Source organism: Peromyscus californicus, unplaced genomic scaffold, assembly GCF_007827085.1.
Source record: "Peromyscus californicus insignis strain IS unplaced genomic scaffold, ASM782708v3 Scaffold_13__1_contigs__length_99412109, whole genome shotgun sequence".
Lineage (NCBI taxonomy): Eukaryota > Metazoa > Chordata > Mammalia > Rodentia > Cricetidae > Peromyscus > Peromyscus californicus.
The window spans coordinates 45,106,937-45,124,521 of record NW_026294424.1 but is presented as its reverse complement, the minus strand read 5'-3'; the positions used below and the strand labels follow the sequence as shown (position 1 = coordinate 45,124,521).

Below are 17,585 nucleotides of genomic sequence, written 5' to 3'. Positions count from 1 at the left end.
TTCTTTTCTTTTCTTTGAGAAAGGTCACAAGGGTAGAGGAGTGGACTGGGAAGACTGGGAAGTGAGTGTGGTCAGGGTGCATTATGTGAAACTCCCAAATAATCAATAAAAATATTATGTTGGAAAAAAAGAAAATTCTGTGCATTCAGAAATAGAGGTAAGAGATTATGACAAATGACTGAGTAAATGATCCCAGAAGCAAATGCATAGATCTACGGCCTCTCTCAAGACATACTGACTGACCACCCCCCGCAAGTACATTTCCCCACATTATCTGAGTTTTTCATTTCCTACTGTTAGACTGTCTGTAGTTCCATTAATTCTGTATTGTCTTGTTTTCTCTGTTTGTTCAGGTGGCTGTAATAGAGCAGCAAAATCTGAGTGGCTGAAAAGCTGTGGCTTGGGTACCAGCTTGCTCAGATTTGAGGGAGGGCATCCTTCTGGTTCAAGGGGAGTATCTTTAGGTTGTGCTCACACTGGGCAGAAGAAAGAAGTCAGGCCTCTGGATTTCTTCTATAAAGCAGGCAGCTCACCAATGAAAGAATCACACTGATGACTAGAGTATCTACCTACAAATTTAGTAGAGAAGCTAGGGAGACAGTCTACAGTACCCCCAAAGAGATATACAGTACCCCCAAAGTGTAGGCCAATAAAATTTCCAGAACTTGGGTGCCTTAGTGCTGACAGGAGACTGGCAAAAAGAAGAGGGAACTCATTTCATTCATTAATTTTAAATAATACCTCATTGCTTAAGAAGCGCTCCCATATGTTAATGCATGTTAATAAAGACTTATACATAAATGAATATTATATTAAGGTCTTTATTTATGTTAATAAAGATTTCAAGTTCAAAACAGAGTAGAACATACATATTTAATTCTTTTTCCTCTCCCACTCCATTGAAATGACAGTAAATAAGATCCACAACTGAGCTTACATTAAAAAGGTCCCAATAGAACATTACATTTACTCAAGTACTTCTGGAAAATGGAAATAAAACCAATTCATCAGAGAAGCTAAGACAAAGGACTCATGGACTCTGGAGAAAGCTGGAGAAGATTGGAAAGCTTCTGCTTGACAACCTCTGAGGCAGTCATCACAGGAGACAGCAGAGTGACCTCCCATCCTGGTAATTAATCCAGGAATCATCTGTGCCACTGATGGCCTGCTGGTTCACCTCCTCCATCAATAAGACAATGCTACCTCTACCCTATGTTCATGTCCTAAGAGATGCTTCATGAGAGTGATAGATGTTATCAGGAAGGATTATATAATGCATAATGGGGCAGGAGAGAGAGAGAGAGAGAGAGAGAGAGAGAGAGAGAGAAGCAGCAGCAGCGGCACAAAGGTAAATACAAACTTTTTAAAGCCGTCACATCTGACAATTTCTAAGATCTAAATATTGGCTAGCTCCTCCACATACGTTGTACCGTCTGTGAGGATTGACTGTCAACCCCCTCAACTAACAAACAGAATTCTGTTCTTTGCGGGCATCCCTGTTCTAGTTGATGATGCCTATCTAGTTTAAAGGAAGTCTAAAAAGGCTGCTGCTATTAATCAGCATATTAGTTCATTCATAAATATCTTAGGATCTTCAGGCACTGGATGAAAACAACCAACATGAAAGAACCAAAATAAGTGAAACTAGGAAGGGAGTGTACTATGGTCCACACCTGTAATCCCACCATTCAGAAGGCTGAACCAAAAGGAGTTCAAAGAACCAAATTTCAAGCTAGCCTGCACTACACAGTAAAACTTGTGTCAAAAAAGTCTCACAAATCATAAATTTTTTTAAAAAAAATAAGTTTTTTTAATTTTTTCCTCTTGATTTTTTTTCCTTTTTATCCCTTCTCTTTTCTTTTTTCAATCTTCTTTTCCTTTTTAAATATTTTTTGCTGTTTTATCTTTTGCAAATTGACGAGTCATAGTTAGATGTATTTGTGGACTATAAAGTGATGCTATGATCTGCAGCTATTTCAGGGATGAACCAGCTAAGTATTCCTTCAAATACTTAGTTTTTTAATTTGAGAACTTTGAAATGTACGTTCTTGGCAATTTTGAAACGTGCAACACTCAGTTTTCCACTGTATTTGCCATGCTTTATGTAAACATGTATTATTCCTGCCTAAGTCTTTAACCATCATCGCCTCATTCCCCTTACTCCTAAACCTCTGCAGCCACCACTCCCCCTTCTAACAGTTCGATTATTTTAGATCCCACAGTAAGGGAGAACCTGCAGCATTCTTTTTCTATACCTGGCTTTTTTAATTGAGTATATGATTGTCCATTTCTACCCATGATGACAGGAGTGGTTTTGTTGTGTTTTGTTTTGTTATGTTATGTTTTTCATTTCCTTTTTAAGGCTGCATGGTGTTTTATTGTATACAGACACCACGTTTTCCTGGCTATTCGTCTATTGGTGAGCACAGGTTGATGCCACACTTGGTTTATGGGAAACATTACAGTGAACGTAAGAGTGCAGATTTCTCTCCAACAAACTTATCTCAAACTTTAGGATAAATACCCAGAAGTGTAGCTGCTAGATTGACAACTTAATTTTCACACTAGCAATATTAAAGAGTTATAAGGATAACAGTATTCAAGAAACAAAGCATGACTTTCTAAAGAAAAAAAGGCAACTAAATAATTTGTTCCTGAAAATTATAAAACTGATTGGTACAATTAAATACTTAATAGAGGGCTGGAAAAAATGGAATGAATGCAGCTAAATTCCCCCATACTACTAAGGACATTCATTTGGAAGAAAAGGTTGAGGAAAGTAACCCAGAGAAAAATCACAAACTGTTAAGAATCTCCAATGTTCCTACAATGAAATAAGCAAGAGGTAAGAAGACAGGTGGGCATATACTACACCAGATGAGCAATTTGCAGGTGAGACATCCGAGGCTCAAAGAAGCTAGTATTCAGTGCTGCACAGTCTGTAAGCAGTCTGATATGCTCCTGAGGCAACAGTCATTCTCTGAACCCAAGGCTGAAATTCAACCACCATCATAAGCACAGACCCATAGCTCCCCGGCCCCGCCCCCCGGCTTATATCTCCTAGTATACGCCTACTCTTTGTATCTGGCATGAGGTTTGTGAGTGGATATCAACTGATGCACATTTGAAGGTCATTATTGCCCGAACCTACTCTTTTTTCCATTGTCAATAACATGGTATGAACCAAAAAATCAGTAATTTGAGATTTTTGTGGATCTCAAATTTAAAACCAGAAGAATGAAATAAAGATTATGCCATAGCCTGACTCTGAAACCTGCCCCACAGGCTCATGTGTTGAACTCTCGGTCCCCAGCAACTGGTGTTTTGTTCTTTTGGTTAGGCTGTGGCATATTTAGGAAGTGGGACTTGGCTGGTAGAAGCACATCACTAGGTGTGGGCCTTTGAAGGTAATGTATGTCCCTGGTTCCCATCTGGCTTTCTTTGCTTCCTGGCCAACTGCCATGTGAGCATGTCTACACCTTAATGGCTGCTGTAATACTTTCTTCACCATGGTGGACTGAAATCTCTCTGAAACCGTGATCCAAAATTAAAGCTTTCACAAATGAAGCTGCTTCTATTAGGTATTTTGTTACAACAGCGTGAAAAGTCAAAGTTTATATGACAGAAACAACCTCTATTAGTTAAACTATGGTAGATTTCATGTGTAAATTTTTCCCTTCTTCATTTTCCTAATGCAACAAGAGGTAAACACTCAAAATTTGTTTACTTTTTTCTTTCTTAGGTGACCTGAACAAAGAACAGCTCTATCCAGCAAGGATTATTCCAGAAAAAAAAATACAAAGGTGGCCACTCACCTAATCCCAAACAGAATCTTTAATTCAAATTGGTAGAAAATGAGGAACATGACAAATAGTTGGATTTGGTTGAGCAGAAAAAAAGAAAACAGGAAGCAGAGTTTGTGCTGGTATTTACAACAGGTAAATAAAATGTGCCTCTCGTGTGGACTCACTGAGTTTTTAAAAGGAGGGGGAAAGAAACAGTCAGTATAGACTGGTCATAAACTTGACCTAAATCCTACTCCTATAACTACCCTGTTCATTCTCCTGCTTTTAAAATGTAAACGTAACTTCAAATCTCTCGGCTATAGGATTCTATCTTTGACAAACCAGAGTAAGAAATAGTGAAAGACAAACCCGGGTTTCTGCAACCATGAAGCCAAAGTCACAGTTAAATCAAAAGTAAACACCACACGGACACCAGTGCAGCATGGAAGACTCATAATGACACTCATAAAGCGGAGTCCTTTGCCCCCTTTAGAACCACAAACCCAGGCCCCCATTAGGAAGCCTTAATGGTCTAGTTTGGGACTTGTAGGATTTTACAGAGCACACTCACCCCTTAAGAGCCTTCTCCAAAATCACCTGCAGTTACAAGCTTCTAAGGGTCATAGAATCGGGTTCTAAATGTCATTTTCACAGATCCTCTGGGGCACAGAGAGGGAATGAACATGGTATCACTGAGCTCCTCTCAGCTGTCTTCCTTACCTGCCATCCTGCCCTAAAGAGTACAGACTCAGCCTCATGAAGGGTTAAAAATCTTGGTGAGTTTTCTGCGCTTAAAATGATGGCAAGTCTCACTTCAGTATGTAAAATGATTGTCTGCATTTTCTTCCCTGTCTCTTTACTCCAACAAATACATTTTATAGGTCGTGCAATGTTCTTTACAACTCACCTAAAACACATAATTTTCCTCCTGCTTATACCACTTATTTATTATTTATTTATGAGATTTATATTGTGCCTTCCTCCAAAAGGCCCAAGGCACTGCACAGCAAACCATTATATAATAAACATTAAACTCTTCTTCAGAACCATAAACAGTGAAGTGGCCAGAAGAGAGGCAGAAGGAATAAGAGGCACAGGAGGAAGGCTGGGGTTCTGGTGAAATAGATAACCAAGCCACGGATATATTGGGAAGGGTGATGGCAAGGCCAGGCCCTGTGCCTCTAGATTGACCCCACTTGCAAAGATTCTGACACTGCCCTTGGATCCAAACCAAAGATCCACAATATCTCAATTTTGAGTGAAAGAATCCCTCACAGCTCCCAAGAGAGTGAAGACAAATACACCTACTCAGACAGTCATGCTTAAAAAATTGGTGGAAAATAGATATGAGGTGATGTTTCAGAACAAAATCATTGAATTGCTAAATTGTTTTTACAAATACCATTGCTCAATGGCTGTGACTTGCAGAGGTCCCATAAGCTGAAGTATAACAAAAATTCAAAGAGTTCCTAACTGAAAAAGTGACGAGCTGAACTCAGTTTTTTAAATTTAGACCATGCTGATCTGGGATGTGTCCTTCCTGCATTCATAACTCAAACAATGGTGGAAGAGAAGGCTAGGTTCTCTCTCTCTCTCTCTCTCTCTCTCTCTCAGCAGCTGCTCAAAGAAATAGTGAAAAAATGAAAGGAGTGGGGAGTATGTAACTTATAGTCAAAACAAGAAATGAACATTCCCACTAAACGAAGCAGATGATGGTGCTCTGCTCACCAGTACAGACTGGGGTGTGCACAGCAGACAGAGAAAAATAAATGATAGTATTTGGTGTTAATGTGAGCATTTGTGTTCGTGTTAATGAGCAACATGCACTACGCATTCTGTGCTCCAATTACATATGCTCACCCAGACAACTTCTATAGTGTGAACATTGCGAGTTCCATGTTCCACAATTAAGGAAACTGAGAAGCTAGTATTTCATCTTCCCTTGTTATGCTAAGAGTTTTTGAATCTTGACTGGTTCAGGGAACCAGCCAATTCATAAATCATTTCCTTGCTCAAATAAACTCTACTAAAATCAATTTGTCTAAAGTTTCCCTTTTAACAGATTGTCATCAGAGGAGAGATCTGAACTACATATGCAGGAAGCTCAGGAGCAGCACCAAACACAGTTTTGAAGGATCCATCCGATCCATTGATATTTTGCAGCATATGGGGTCATGGGTGAGTTCTCTATCCAATTTGAGCTTCATAGACTTGTGAGTTTTTTGAGACCTTTAGCCTCTAAATCTAGGGAAGGATTAAATAAAATAACTCAGTTAAATCCAACAAGACTCCTCAAGACAATATCTTTGGGAACTGGAAAAATGGCTTAGTGGGTAAGAGCACTGGCTTCTCTTCCCAAGGACCTGGATTCGATTCCTGCCACCCACATGGCAGCTTATAACTGTTTGTAATTCCAGTTCCAGGGGATCTGTTGCCCTCTTTCCATGAACACCAAGCACACATAGGGTATATGGACATATGATCAGGCAAAACATCCATACACATAAAGTAACAACTTTTTTAAAAGAAATTATCTTTGGAAAAACAAGTCTGGAACTGTATTTTTAGGCGTTCTCTAGGTGAACTACAGCTGTATTGTCAGAGTACCTAAAAAAATAGATACCTTTTTTAATAAGATCATTTTTTTGTAGCGACTAGGAGTCTTATTTGCCATCATGCCCCAAATATCATGACCACATCATGACCAGATGGACTTTAATACTGATGGAGTATCTTTACTGCCTAAACTTTTAGTTGTTTGAGTTGGATAAATTTTTCTTATAGACATTCTTGATAAGAAGAGTACTCTTATTTCTTATCACATTTTCCTAATGTCTACCACAATATTCTCCCCAATTAGGTTGTGTCTACTAAGGAATTGCAAATGCAGTATCCTTGGTATATCAAGTGGCCTCACTGTGGTTAAAATAGAAAAAAATGTGGGGAAGAGAGCATAAAGGAGCTTGAGAGATGATTCACTGATGAACAGCACTTGCTATTCTTGTACAAGATGGGGTTTCAGTCCCCAGCACCCATTTGGTGGCTCATCACCTTCAGCTCTGGGGAATGCAAATGCCCTCTTCTTACCTCCTTGGGTACCAGACATGAACATGGTTGGTGCACATACACTCATGCAGGCAAAACACTTATATGCATAAAATAATATAAACAAATCAAAAAATTTTTAAGACAAAGAGTCATCCAATTAATTTGACACTGGGAATTCTGAAGCCAAAGCTGAGACCAAGCAAGCTCACTACAATGGTGACCATGGTGGCAGTGCCAAGGTTGACATTAGCTTTCAAGATGAAGAGGCTAATGAGGAAGGAAGATTTAAAATCAACAAAATTTCACCCGGAGCTTTCTATATGCAAAGAGAATTGAAATCTAGCTTAAATGTAAATGAACTACAACTTAACTTAAAGGGTATTTTTTTAATTGTGGTTTTTTTTATTTTTAAAAAAAATCATAGTAGAGTACAATGTATTTTGCCCAAATCCATTTCTCCTTTCCACTTGCTCTCTATATTGCCCTTAAATTCAAGTCCTTTTCTACTATATAATATATATTATATATATATATAATATATATATAATTTATATATTATATATAAAAATAATATATATATATTATTTAGGTAGGATGAATTATACAAATAAAAATAAAAACAAAACCATTAAGGCTTGCAGCCAAGTCACATCTTTGCTAACTTTGTTAAGTTTTAACCACTTGGAGATGCTGAGTCATATTCAGAGCTGTGGTAAGAATTAATTGTACACTATGTGTCTCCTTATAAAAACTAAGTTTACTCTTCTCTTCTGTAATTATGTTCTTGGTGATAAAAATGAGCTACTTGTTATAAAAAAAAATCTGTCAGTCAGGGAGTGGTGGTGCACGCCTTTAATCCCAGCACTCAGGCAGAGGCAGACAGATCTCTATGAGTTCAAGGCCAGCCTGGTCTACAGAGTGAGTTCAAGGACAGCCAAGACTACACAGAGAAACCCTGTCTTGAAAAACAAAAAACAAACAATCTGTCAAACTGATTTTGATTTTGTATAAGTACACTATACAAGGATCAGGAGAAAGAGGTTCCCAAATTTTCAATGGATTGTATATATATGTATATATACATATATATATGTGTGTGTATATATATATATACATATATATATATATATATTTTTTTTTAAATTTAGTTTGGTGGCTGGAGAGATGGCCACTGGCAGTTCTTCCAGAGGACCTGGGTTTAATTCCCAGTACCCACATGACAGCTCACAACTGTCTGTGTAACTAACTCCAGCTCCAGGGGATCCAACACTCTTACATAGAGAGATATGCAGGCAAAACACCAATGCACATAAAATAAAATAAATAAATCATTTAAAAAATAAATTTTACTTTGGTACAAAAAAAAGAAGGCACTAAAATAACAAAGCCTAGGGCAATCTTAGAAGCTAAGCTATCAGTCGATCAGAGGCTCCAAACTGTAAGACATGGGTAAGGCGACTGCTGAGCTCTGCCCATTCAGTGATTGCCCCATCACTCCCTTCATCTGCCTATAATCACTTCGTACTCACATTACTAGGTGGAGCTCTCTGAATATGTACAGCTCTGAGGACTGCCCGATTCATGAATCCTTTCTTTATTCAGATAAACTCTGTTAAATTCAATTTGCCCAAATTTTGTTCCTTTCCTCTTAACAAGAAGAACAGAGGAGCTGGGCAAACAGCTCAGTGGTTAAAGTAATTGCCACTATAATGGAAGACCTGGGTTTAGTTCCCAGCATCCACATGTTGGCCTACAGCTGTCGGTAGCTCCAGTCCCAGGAGATGCACAGGCAGGGCACGCAAATGATGCCTAAACATGCATGTAGTCAAAACACCCATATACATAAAAAAAATGAAGGTTAAAAAAAAGAAGAGAGAAGTAAATAATTTGTCAAAACTACAAAGCTAGGAAGAAGTAGAGGTGGGTCCTGCATCTATGAAGTCTTGCTCCAGAGCCCATCTTCATAATCATAATGTCCTGTGCTTCTAAAGCCTAGTTCCACTTACTGTATTCCAAAGAAATGCCACCTCCTCCCTAACCTGTTGGGCCTCCCTTCCAAAGAGAAAAGTAACAAAGATCATCTCCTTTACTGTGAGAGAAGGACACCCTTTCTGTAATCCACCTGACCAGGTGAAAAATTATTTTGAATCTAAGAGACCATTCAGGGAAGATGTGACATGGAATCCCTGCTGACCAGAGCATTCTCAGACATTCTTTCAAAGGACACTTAAATCATAGTTCTTATCCTCCCATGGAGATGCCTTGCACATGGCAGTCACAGCAAGAACTCTTCTTTACAGGTCTGGGAGATAGCAGTAAAAGCTTCTGGGACCAAAGGCAGCCTTGTTTGTGCAGAGATAAGCCTCTGTCCTCTGTTACTCTGCCTAGAAAATGCCCCCCATTCAAACGGCTCCCTTCTCATCCTTTCAGCCCTAGGTGAAATAACACTGATCCTGTGTCACTCTCCAGCCTTCCACATGACTCCTCACGGCAACCGATGGGCGGTCCAGCCCTTACATAATTAGAAATTACTTCATTGGCTGACCTGTTACCACTTATGTATTATTAGTTTTCTGTAAGGGAGACTCACACAATGAGGAGAAATCTGATCTCTGTCTTTGTTAAAAAGGAGCAGCTCAGACTCAAGAGGTCAGCAGAGCCCTGCTGCTACTAGGACCTCAACTATGAGCCTTTCCCACCTCCTCTCAGTCCGGGGTGGTGGCCACTGATTCGTGGGGTTTCTTAGTTTATAGTTATGTCATTCCAATTTCCACATTTATTGTCACATGATTTTTTTGTTTTTGTTTGTTTGTATCTGTTTGTTGGTTGGGTTTTTTTTTTTTGGTTTGGGGGGGTTGTTTTTGTTTTGTTGTTGTTGTTGTTTTGAGACAGGGTTTCTCTCTGTAGCCCTAGATATCCTGGAACTCACTCTGTAGACCAGGATGGCCTCAAACTCACAGAGATCCGTTTGTCAAGTGCTGGGATTAAAGGCATGCCTGCCTGGCGTTACATGGTGTTCTTGTGGGTCTCTTTACATATCCAAACTTCTTCTTTGTATGAGGACTTCATTTACAGTGGATCAGTAGAGCCCTACCCTACTCTAGTACAGTATAGCTAATTGTATCTTCAAATGGCCAGTACTAGCCTCTGGGACTGTCAGAGAACAAATATCAGTTGCTGAAGCCTCACAGCGTGGCATCATTTGTTACAGCAATTATAGAAAGCTACAAGAAACATTTTACCTTTGTTGAACCTAGGGTTTCACCATGCACTTCTATGACCAAATAAACATTTTCACTGTGGTAGCTGTTATGAACTTTTCATTCTGCCAGGCAGCGATGGCACACACCTTTAGTTCCAGCATTCACAGGCAGAGGCAGGCAAATCTCTGTGAGTTCAAGGACAACCTGGTCTACAGAATGAGTTCCAGAGAAACCCCGCCTGGAAAAACCAGGGGTGGGGGGAAGAATTCTTCATTCCTTGGCAGGACAAGAGGATACATGTGTTTTAGAAAAATAAATCCAATTTTTCTGTTTTACAAATGAACAGATCATGTGTGTGGCAGGTATGGAGATAATGGCTTCATGCCATCTGTGGGGGTTATAGGTGGAATGTAGTGGGTAGCCATTCTAGCTTTGACCTGGAAGTTCCAATCCCCATTGAGGCTTCGGTAACTGTCACACCTAAAAGGCGGGGCCGAGAGAGGACCCTGAAGACCCGAGATCCGGATGCGCCAGGCTCTCTTGGTTCCTGGACCTTGGATGCTAGAGGTAGACCGAGTAGAGTTCTCCAGAGAACACCGCCGGACTGTGCTACACCTTTCCCAGACCCTGTAAACTATCCCTTCACTTGTAATTTACCCCACAAAATAAACCTCCCTTTTAACTGTGTGGAGTGGCCCTAATAATTTCACCAATAGTGGAAACTGGCACTGAGACACCAAGCACACTTGGACTTACCATTTATACCTGGTAATCCATTATTCCACTCATGAACTAACCCAAGAAGTGGGTGACATGTTCAAGGTAATGCCTAGCTTTGGCTCCCTTGGAACAGAGCAGAGCATGTTTACCAGCTAACAAAGAGCTCTTGGGAGGAATTTACTCAACACTTTTCTAGCCACTGGGAGAAAACATTCTTTTCTAAACCCACGGCAAATTTGTTCCAGAAGCCAATCGAGAAAGCAGCTGATCCGATGGGAATTGACTCCTCAGGTAGCTAGGACTGAGTGCAAAGCAGCTGCATCCCATCCTCATCCCTCACCCGCCACCACTGAGGAAGTGGTGCTATACCGTTCCCGGACCCTGTCTAAAAACCAGTATCTTCAATTGCCTCCTCTTCTGTCTAAAAAGAGACAGTTTCATTTATAGACGTCTGCATTTTTCTTCCATTTTTGCCTGTTCAACACTCCACCCTCCTCCCAAGGAACACAGAATCCACCAGAAGTATCCATCCCAGCCCCAGTGAGGGAGAAGCATCTTCCCCTACCTTCTACTTGATAAGCAGCAGTGGCTGCTCCCCATCCGAACCCCACAGGAAAAGCCATGGCTGCAGAGATAGAATTGTCACCCTCGGCTAACAGGAGCGAATGGAGAGGTCCGGACTTCAGCCAGGGGAGTTGAGCAGCTGTGAAGACCAGTGACCTCTCACCCCAGACCTAGAGCCTCAGAGTGCAAACACAAGTGAAAATAAGAAGAGCACGAGGCCGGAGGACCCCACTCAAGTGGCCACAGCTGTGACAAGACAAGGATTAGGCTTTCTTCTCCCAGCTCACCCTTGTTCTTAACGGACTTGGATTGCCCTGGGTTCTGACCAAGTTAATATTTTCCCTTTTAATGTAGTACATGGGCATGGCTTCTAAGTTATATAATTCTCCAAGAATACTCCTCTAACCAATTCCTCCCAATCCTCCCTTTGTGTGTGTGTGTGTGTGTGTGTGTGTGTGTGTGTGTGTGTGTGTGTGTGTGTGTGTGTGTGTGATGTGGCAGGGGTGGGGAAGGAGGCAATTGAAGATATTGGTTTATGGCTTTCTGACTTCTAGTATGGCTACCGAGGGGTGTGATGACAACTGAGTTGTAAGCTTTTATACAGTCTGTCTTATCTTTTTTCCTCTCTGCTCCCCAGGCCTCTTTTTCTGAAATTGTACGGCCATCTGTCTAAATGTGGAACATTTCTACCATTGGGTAGAGCTTGGGTGGACACACCATACTAATGTAGATTGCTATTAACAAGGAGACAGGGTGAGAGGGGTGTCCTTAGGGACTCTCTGAACCAACATGCAACTTTTCTTTAAGTCAAAACAATCCACAATTAAAAGTTGATTTTTAAAAATTTCTTGTGGAGAAAGAAGTTGAGCACAGAAAAGTTACTGGTTCCATTTCCTCAACTCTGAAGTGAGTTGTTCCCTCTGCAAGGACAGGAATATAGAGTAAAAGGATGTACCAGTGGGGTCCTAACCCTAAGAAGAAAGAAGCACTTACATATACATAGAAGATGGGAAGACCCTTAAGACATTTAAAATTGCTTCATTGGAGACATAAGATTGAGCAATGATGGTGGAGCTACTTAATCCAAAGAATTACTCAGTTCTGGAACAATCTGTATAAACCAAGGGTGGGGAGGGGTAAATATTTTCATTATGGAGCACTAGATGGCAGTGTTGCAATTATTTAGGCTTACAAATGGGTTAAAACACAAAATTGAATGTCCCAGTGTTCTCTGTCTGCAACAGTCCCTCCTGACTCCTTAGGCTATTCCAGAGTTCCTGTTCAGACAGAACAACATACTGCTCTGTGTTCCACAGTCTCTAGAGTTATTTGCCCCCAAACACAGAATTAGTCTTTCTCAGTTCTGGTCCATCATTCCACAGATCAATCTTGCTCTTCTGTATCAACAATTCTTTATACTCACAAACATGACTGAGGTTTCAAAGGGCTCTTTCTTCAGTGTGGGATATGTATGGCTGTATACTGCATTAGAATGAACCTGAGAACTTTTTAAAACTGTTTATTGTCGACTTCACTTAAAGTAATGGAAACTGGAAATAGTGGCCCATGCCTATAATGCCAACACTCAGAAGACTTCCACTCAGAAGTGGAAGGATGGAATGTCTCAAGCGAGCCAGAGCTACACGGTGAATTCCAAGCCAGCCTGTGCTACATATTGAGACTCTATCGCAAAATAAATAGTAATGAAAAGACTGTTGATATAAATAATATGCTTATTTGAAAAAAAGTATTTCAAAAATACAGTAAGGAAAGTGCACATTTTACATTTTTTCAAGGCTCCATCACGTCTCTCTGGTAGAAACAACTAGATGCGTGTTTGCTTCTTACGCAGTGTGCTATATCTTGGAAAATCCAGTGTATGCTTGTAGAAGCATGAGAGATGAGAATGAAAGAAAATCACATAGTAATGTAATTAATAAAATGATTTTGACCTTGTAGAGCCCTAAATGGAACTGAGGACCCCAGAAAGCCCATGAACCATACCTTAACACTGTAGACCTAGAGAGATGGTTCGGTTGGTAAAGTATTTACTATGCAAGCATGAGGACCTGAATGTGAATTCTCAGCATCCATGTACAAGCTGGGAGGAAGAGGAACAGCCAACATACTCAGTTTGCACTGACTATATTCCCAAAAGTACTACATCCTACTACAGAGACACTTGCAAGATCAAGGTTCAGTGAGAGATCTTGTCTCAAAAGTTAAGATGTAAAATCATAGAAAGTTATCCAGAGTTAATTTCAGGCCCCCACGCAGGAGAGCCTGTGTGCATTCATGCACATATGCTCTCTCTCTCTCTCTCTCTCTCTCTCTCTCTCTCTCTCTCTCTCTCTCTCTCTCTCTCTCTCTCCTCTCAGTACTTTCTTCCTGTCTGTCTTCTAGTACCTTCCATTGCTACCCCCCAATCTCTCTATCCTTCTTGCCTTTAGAGACTTTGCCTTTAGAGACTTCAATAGTGATTTCTGAGGTATGGCTCTATGACTCTAAAACATGAATTTTCAGCTACATCTTAGGGAAGCAAGAATTGCTCGATTCCTCTACTTTCTTTTCTTGTTTTTACTTTCAAACTTTGTTATAGAAATCACTATAGCTGGGTGGCAGTGGCGCATGCCTTTAATCCCAACACTCGGGAGGCAAAGCCAGGCAGATCTCTGAGTTCGAGGCAAGCCTGGTCTATAGAGCAAGATCCAGGACAGGCACCAAAACTACACAGAGAAACCCTGTTTCAAAAAACCAAAAAGAAAAGAAAAGAAATCATTATAAATTTAAAAAACACCCATAGAAATTAACCAGATGCAAAGATTATAAAACTCAATGTACTTCTCTACAGTTAGAGTAGCCATTTGAAACAGAAGCTGTGGAGTTTCACATTGGATTTTACCCTTTCACTATCTAATATAATTTTATGTACTTACCATGGCACAAAATGAGAAACTCCTAATAGACTTAGAACTGGAGAAGCTATTAGCTTTATATCTTCTTTCACAACTTACGTCCATTGACTGTATTCAGTTCTTCCTCATCCCCTTACATAAGTTTAGCCTTTCTTGTTCTCTTCCCACATATATATTTGTTTATATATGCTTACACACACACACACACACACACACACACACACACAAATGTTATTCGCTAGATTATTCATAAGAGAGAGCATACTTTTTTTCTTTCTAAGATTGTATGACTTCTTTCAATATTATACATTCTAAGTCCACCCATTTTCCTGCAATTTTTAGGATTACATTTTTAAGTACTGAATATTATTTACATATATATGAGTTACATTCAACTCTATAAAGTCACATATATATATATATATATATATATATATATATATATATATATATATAACATTCTCATTATCCATTCATCTATAGATGGACAAGTAGGTTGTTTCCAATTCTTTGCTATAGTGAATAAAGCAGAAATAAATAAAAAATTCAGGGAACAAAGATCTCTGTGGTAGGGTATGAGGTACTCTGGCTATATGCCCAGGAGTGAAATAGTTGGGTCATATAATAGTTCAATTTTTACTGTTTTGAGAAATCTTCAAATTGGTTTATTCAATGACTGTATGAAGTTTGCACCCCCACCAATAGTGGGTAATGGTTCCTTTCTCTCCACATTCTCTCCAATATTTGTTGTTAGATTTGTTGGTGATAGCCCTTCTGACTGGAGTAAGATGGTATCTCAAAGTAGCTTTAATTTGCATTTCCTTGATGGCTAGAGATATTGAACACTTTTAGAATAATTATTGGCCACTTGTGTTACTTTTTTTTTCAAAAACTGCCTGTTTGGTTTTGTTTATATATTTGGTTGGCAGTTTTACTTTCTTGGTATTTAGCTTCTGCAATCTTTAAATTCTAGACATTAGCCCCTTATCTGGAGTGTGGCTGGTAAGGATGTTCTCCCATTCTGTGGGCTATCTGTTAATGCTGATGATTTGTTGTATGGAAACCTCTAATTTTCATGTAGTCCCATCTGTGCTGTTGATGTTCTGTTCAGAAAGCTCTTTCCTTCCCTAGTCTCTTAAAGGGTATCTCCTTTATTTTAGAAGTTTCTGGTTTTAAATTAGGGTCTTTGGTCTATTTTGAATTGATTTTTGTACAAGGTAAGATATAAGAATCTATATTATTCTCCTGCAGGTAGAAATTCAATTTTGTAGCAGCATATGTTGAACATTTTTTTTTTCAATGTGCGTGTTTGCTTTCTTTGTCAAAAATTAAGCAGGTGTAGCTTTGTCATTTTATTTCCAGGTCCTCTATTATATTGATGTTCTTGATTTTTATGCCTATATCAGGCTGTCTTTACGACTACAGCACTATAGTATAATTTGAGGTTGGGTATTGAAATATATCCAGTAGTGTTCTGACTAATTATAACATCTGACTTCTTTGGCTATTCATGATCTTTTTTTTTTTCTGTATGGATCCTTGTATCGTTTTTCTGAACCTATGAAATATGACATTGGAATTTTCATAGATATTGCATTAAATCTGTAAATCAATTTTGATAGTGTAGCGATTTTCACAATATTAATTCTGCCAATCAAAGAGGAGCATGGAATGTCTTTCCATTAGTCATGTTCACACAGAACCGAGACAGTATCACTTCAACAACTCATTCAGGAATCAACACCAAGTTTAACCAGTACCTTAGCTAAATTTCATGCAGATATTCCTCTAGGAAGAGGCATAAGCTCAGAAGAAGAGGAATTCAAAACAAACCCATTTCAATGGATCTGTTTAACAAAGCATCACAAAACATATGACACAACCACCATCCATGCCCCATCACCAACTCCCTTAGAATGGAATCCAATATTACAGAGAGAGATGAAATGTCTGAAAAAAATTTAGAGTCTTACTGCATAAAAGAATTAATAAATATATAGAAAAATCAAACAAATGGATGCACTAATTAAAGTAATCTATCTAAGACTTTGACAAACTAGTTTCCAAAATGAACCTAACAGTTGATGAATGGAAGGCAAAGGGGGAATGAGCTAGCAAGCAGCATTCCTCTACTTTCTTTGCAAGAAAAGATTTCTGACTTCATTACTTCATCCAGAAAGAGTTATTGAAATCTAGAGTTATTTAGATCCCTTCCACCTCATTTCATGATCTAGGCTTTATGAAGACCAATTTTTCAAAAAATTTTCATGATCCTATTCTCCATCTCCTAGTTTTTTTCCCTATTGGTTAATATCAAGACATCCATACTCTGAACTCACCATAGTCCATAGTCTTTTGACTGTGGAATTTTCGGGGATGGGGTTGTTTGGGATTGGGTTGGGTTTTTATAGTGCTATGAGCAAACTCAGCCCTTGCACATGCTCCACCACTGGGCCACAATGCTAACCCATTGACTGTGTCACAAAATCACATTCATCTTTCTGAGATCCTGCTGTCTTCCCTCTGGCTCATTCCCACCAGCTACAGTATGGGAGCTAGGAGCACTCCGTGCCCTGGGAAATGCTAAGACTGGTGAGTTACTTTCTCACTGCTGTGCCCCCAACACCTGACAGAAGCAACTTCAGGAGGGAGGGTTTATTTTGTTTAATGGAGTAAGGAGATACAGTCATCATAACAGCTTAGCAGCGTAGTCTCTTTTCATCTCTACAGATTAAGAAGCAGAGAGAAATCTGGCTAGAGCCTGGGCTGGCCAAGCTAATAACCCTTGAGCCTTATCCTCTGTATGCCTACTCTGCCAGATAGGTTCTATACCCAAAAGGTTCTAAATCCTTCCAAAACAGGACAACCGTCTTGGGATAAGGTATTCAAGCATGTGAGCCTGTGGGGGACACTTCATACTCAGCTCATAATGAAGTTATAAATGCTCTACCCTATCAGGTTAAAAAAAAAGTTAAGTAATTTCTGTTTGTTTTTTTTTATTGTCTGTAAACTGGGTTTTTTTTCATGCAATATATTTTGATCATATTCTTTCCCCTTCCCCAAAAGTTCTGTTTCCTGAGGAAGAGTTGATCTGGGGGAGAGAGGAAGTTGGGGGATGGACTAGGAGGAGTGGAGGGAGGGGAAACTATAGCCAGGATGTAATGTATGAGAGGGAAAAAAGGAAAAAAATCTGTTTCCTAAACTATGAAATAAACGGTCTTGTTTTAAAATAAAGGTTTGGCCTTATAAATCTTAGCCTCCTGCTGGGATTACTGAGGTTCTGAAGCTGAATTTTTCCATTCTTATGTATGTATTTTTCTGTTCTATGTGTATTAGCAGGAGAGCAGGGT

General features: G+C 39.5%; 1 protein-coding gene across 1 annotated transcript in view; it reads right to left on the bottom strand.

Annotated features, from left to right (window-relative positions):
- Window positions 1-11,379, bottom strand: part of LOC128108875 (cytosolic beta-glucosidase) — a 134,002-nt gene extending 122,623 nt beyond the window's left edge. Inside the window, exon 1 of the mRNA XM_052735893.1 lies at window positions 11,322-11,379. Coding sequence (XP_052591853.1) covers window positions 11,322-11,379 — 58 coding nt within the window. The remainder of the gene's footprint in view (window positions 1-11,321) is intronic.
- Between the last annotated feature and the right edge of the window lie 6,206 nt (window positions 11,380-17,585).